At 32.6% G+C, this 5266-nt stretch overlaps 1 protein-coding gene across 1 annotated transcript; it reads right to left on the bottom strand.

Annotated features, from left to right (window-relative positions):
- Positions 1 to 1518: 1518 nt before the first annotated feature.
- Positions 1519 to 4434, bottom strand: LOC101260662 (protein NRT1/ PTR FAMILY 1.2). Its single transcript, XM_004245137.5, has 4 exons — positions 4094 to 4434; positions 3788 to 4005; positions 2534 to 3084; positions 1519 to 2421 (listed from the first exon to the last, which is right to left on the bottom strand). The coding sequence occupies exons 1-4, from the start codon at positions 4191 to 4193 to the stop codon at positions 1572 to 1574; spliced, it is 1719 nt and encodes a 572-aa protein (XP_004245185.1). The 5' UTR covers positions 4194 to 4434; the 3' UTR covers positions 1519 to 1571.
- Between the last annotated feature and the right edge of the window lie 832 nt (positions 4435 to 5266).

Genomic DNA, 5266 nt, shown 5'->3' on the forward strand with positions numbered 1-5266 from the left:
GTTAGCAGATGGATATGATCTCCTATCATTACTTGATCTTCCTCTCCCTTGACCATTGTAAGTAGGACCAGTAGAACCTCTCTTCTTTCTTTCATAACCAGGTGGATATCTATGAAACTTATAACACACAGCTTGCATGTGTCCTGTTCTTTTATAGTACTCACAAAATGCATTTGGATCATAGCTTGAACTAGTATTAAACCTTGGTTTGGGAACTGATGATTGAGCAGTAAACAAGGCATTTAGATCAGATGAACTTGAACTGTGAGAAGTTTGTGACATGATACGTTGGCTTTCTCTTTCAATAAGCAGTGAGTATGCCTTATTTATAGTAGGCAAAGGTACCATCATTAGTATTTGGCTTCTAGCTTGCTCATATGAGTCATTTAATCCCAAGAGAAACTGTAGTAACTTCTGATTGTGCATGAACACTACAAATTCTCTTGAATTCACACAATCACACCCAGGAACAGGTGCCAAACTATCATACTCTACCCACAACTCATGTAGCTTAGAGAAATAGCTTGAGATTGAACTTGTACCTTGGCTAACAGTAGCAATCTCTTTGTGTAGTTGAAAGATACGTGATCCATCAATCTTGTCATATCTTTCACATAGATCCTTCCACACAGCTGCTGCATTGGTAGAATAAACAATACCTCCAAGTAACTCCTTCGAAACACAATTCATAATCCACGAAAGCACTATAGCATTACATCTTTCCACAGATTTGTCAAGTTAGGACCATATAATTCTTTTCTGCATGATCCATCAATGAATCCAAGTTTATTGCGACCTATAATTGCAATTTTCATAGCTCGACTCCATACTGAAAAATTATCAGCTCCAGTTAGTTGAATTGAACTAAGTAATACGCTTGAATTATCTATTGAATGTAAGAACAAAGGATGATTATGGCTCAGCTTCTCAGGCAACTCATTATCGACAGTTGTCATGGTTTCGGCTGAGATCTTGAAGCTCTACTGTGCTGGCTCTGATACCATGTTAATCTTCTTGTAGCTGATGCATGTTAGTCATGCATGATCATGAAGCTACAGTAGAGAAGAAGATGAAGAAAAGAAACAGAGAAGAACAGAGAAGAGCAAGGAAGAAGAAGCAGTATAGAGGAAGGATTCGTGTGATCCTTGTGTATTATTTCAAAAGTGTATTTGTAACCTGTACATTCAACTATATATATACAAGAATAACAAACTGAATTTATTCTAACTACTCTAACAATCTTCTAACTACTTTAACAATCTTCTAACTACTTTAACAACTTCTTTGATGAATAGTCCTCTTAATTACAATTATTTACATAATGAACCTAACACTAAAGCTTTAAGTAATCCCTTCTTTAATATACACAATGTTGTAAAGTTATTGTCTTCTCTATGTGAGTCTTCTTCTTTCCTTTGTTCTTGCTGAAACCTGTGACTATCATCATATATGTTATAGATGTTTCACCGTAACATAATACAATTTGAATTGACAAAATCATTTCTGTATAGAACAATATTTAACAGCAACACTAAAAGAGTCACCTTATCATACATATATGTACATATACATCAAGCTTTCTGAGTACTGTATTCGCGCTCATGGCGATTACATCGACAAATTATGAGAAGAAAATATAGGAAGTTTACAACATTGAGAAAAGCAAGTAACCAGTAGTAATAATCTAAATGACCATTGTTAATATTACTTGACAACCAGCTAACACCACCTCCATATGAAGTAACATTATCCACAACATTCACTAAAAGACTCCCAAAAAAGCCAGATACTGACATTCCAAGTGTGAAAATAGCCACAACAAAACTAGACATGCTTTTTGGAAGTTCAGAGTAAAGGAACTCTACCAACCCGATTGCATTGAAAGCGTCAGCTAGTCCAAGAAGCACGTACTGTGGAACAAACCACATAGCCGACATGTTTATATTTGGAACGTCTTGTGGAACTTTCTGATCAATTGCTATGCCCCGTCTTATGCCTTCTGTTATCGCTGAAAGTACCATCGCTGCAGCAGAGAGAACTAAACCAATTCCCATACGAAGAACGGGGCTTAAGCCTCCTGGCTGTCCTGTATATCTGGCCTTTATTGGCACGAGAGCACGATCATAAAAGGCAATCCACATTACTAGAGTGATTACCATAAAGACAGAAAAAGATCCGGCTGGTATTTCAAAATCCGAGAAGATATGTCTATCCATTGTCTTTGTTTGGAGTGTGGCAAATGAAAATTGGTTTAAGCTCAGCTGAACCATTATATTGCTAGACCACATGGGAACAACTCTAAGAAGAGACTTCAAAGATACTACTTGTTCTACACTACAGAGTCTCCACGAATTTGAAGCGAATCCATCAGGATTTATATCTCTTTCAGGATCTTCAATCATGCAAGCTTTATTTAAACACCTGCACGAAGATCAGTCAAAAAAAAGGTATAGCTTTAGCTAGAACAGATAATAGTAACATATAATATTGATGTTACTAAATCAAACATAGGATACCCTCCGAAGAATCATACCTAAAGCTGCTTGTTAAGGCTTGACTTTCAGAATCAGGCGATTGATGATAATAGTTTGCACAGTTAACAGGAAGATCGATCTTTCTTTTTCTAACAGCAGCAACAAGTACTTGAAAGAATCCAGTGAACAAACTTTCACTAGCACTAACTTTGATATACATAGAAGAACCCAAAAGGAAGGCTGTAACAGAGAAAAACATAAGGATAGCAGGAATTCCGAAACCAACTCGCCAACCAAAAGCATCTTGAATATACACAATTAAGGTTGTCGCAACAAGTGTTGACATTCCAATAGTAGCGTAGTACCAGTTGAAATAACTTTCCATAATCCTTTTATTATTTGGATTTTCTTTGTTGTCCAATTGATCAGCACCAAACGCTATAGAACAAGGTCTAACGAAACCAGCTCCTAGAGCAATTATCCCAAAAGAAAACAATAATACAAGGAGTTGTGCTGGTGTTGGTCTATCACATTCATTGATATCAAAATGATCACAACTTGAAGGCCTCAGCTGTGGAACCATAGTGGTTAACCAAAGAATAGTCATTCCCTATGGAAAAAGGACGAAAATTTGTCTCAATAAAGTTGAATTCTACATCACTATGAAATGTTATTTGTCCAGAAAAATATACACTGGTTAATGAGGTTCTTGATTGTTTTCCCATGAACCAACTTCAACTAAGTACTTGTCTTAGGCATAAAAGGCTTCCAATTGTGAGTTACACAATTAGTGTGTAGTAATACATAAATTTATCATTTAACTTGGCTTAGGCCACATTTATGTCCTCTCCAACTTTGTGTGAGCATAAATAACACTTAAATTTGTATAAAGTTGAATAAGTAGACACAACTGTCCTACGTGACATATACAAAGCAATTAGAGTGTATTTCACTCGTATTGTCACATAAGACACATGTCTCCAGCAGAGCAGTAAAATGGAACTTCGACCGAATGTGGGTTATCATATCCCACCGCTGAGATGTTCATGCTAAAAATACAGACCGATAAATGAAATAATTACTATAATAAAATCAACTTTTAGCGACAATAAAATATGAACATACATTAATAAAAGTGTGCTCAAGCCTTTATCAACTAATTGTCATTAGATTCATTGTCATGCTTTAACAACATTTACAAAGAGTGCTAAAAAAGTAATTGTCTCTAAAAACAAATATATTTAACGATAATTAAGCTATTATGGTTAATTAATTGTGATACTAAAGATTAGAGTAGAGTTATTGGGACATACAAAAAGGCTTGAGATAGATCCAATAGCAACAACAGTGAAGCGACCCAAGAATGAATCAGAAACAAAGGCACCCAAAAGGGCCAATCCATGGGAAAGAGCAGACCATAAACTCAGTAAACTTGTAGCTGTTGCGATTTCTAAATTATAAACTTTCATCAAATATATCACCATATTTGGCTGCAACCCATAACTTGCCACTTTCTCCAATGTTTCATTCACTGCAAAAGTTAGTAAAAACACACACAAAAAATGATTCTTGACGACCAAAAAAAAAATGGAAGAAACCCCATAAAGATTTTTTCTAACCTATGATGAATGGCATGGTTTTGAGACCACCCTTTGTGTAAGTTTTTGGCAAATGATCTAACAACCTCTCTTCTTCCTCTTCCTCCTCAATAATTGCCATCTTTTTAATTTAATTTAATTTTTGTTTCTAATTTTGTTCCAATTTGTGTTGCAAAGGGGTGAAGAAAAATGCTTTTGCCCCATTTGTGGAGAATCCAGTACACTCAAATATCTGCTTATTGATGAGAGATGGCATTTTTAGATTAGGAAGAATCACAAATAAAAAAAGGCACCTTTTGATAATTCAAGCAGGCTAATCATTATACAAGTTGTAGTGGTACTAGTACTATTCAAGTAATCTTGATTAAAATTTGGGGAAAACGCATCATATAAATGTAATTTTGCGCTAACAAAAATCTATTAAAAATGATAACAAGAAATCAAATAGTTATAAAAACATCTTTAGTTATTGTTATTACAATTAATTTATTTTGTTATTACTTTTTTTTTGAGTCATTGTAATATCTATTCATTACTCTATTTTATTATTATTTTAATTTAAATCTTAATATTTTTTCTATTCATTATGCTTATAAAAATGTCTACTTTAATATAAAAATTCATTATGAATTAATTATTTTTACCTTTATTTTGACTCTAATGAATATATTTGAAAATAAATATGTGTGATAAAATTAATAATATATATTAGATTGAAATAAAGGAAAATATGTTTAAAATTATTTTACAAATAAAATAAATAGGATGATATATTTGTATTTAAGACGTCCACGAAAAAATTATAATTTCATTCTAACAAAAATTCTTTAAGAAAAATAGCAAGAACAATGAACAAATTTAGAAACATCTTCCTATGAAGCGAATGATAATCAAAGGTAAAAATATAATTTCACGCGAACAAAAATCTATCAAGAATGATAACAAGAAAACTAAATAGTTTTAGAAATATTTTTATTTATTATTATTACCATTATCTCATTTTGTTATTACTTCATTTTTTAATGACTTATTGTGATAGTTACTCATTACTCTATTTTACTGTCACTTTAATTTAATTATTGATATTTTTTTTATTCATTATACTTACTACAAATGTCAGTTTTAATATAAAAATTCATTATTTAAAAAATATGGTTAATTACATTTAATTTTATTTTTTCTCTAATTAATATA

The sequence above is a fragment of the Solanum lycopersicum genome, chromosome 8 (genome assembly GCF_036512215.1).
Source record: "Solanum lycopersicum chromosome 8, SLM_r2.1".
NCBI lineage: Eukaryota > Viridiplantae > Streptophyta > Magnoliopsida > Solanales > Solanaceae > Solanum > Solanum lycopersicum.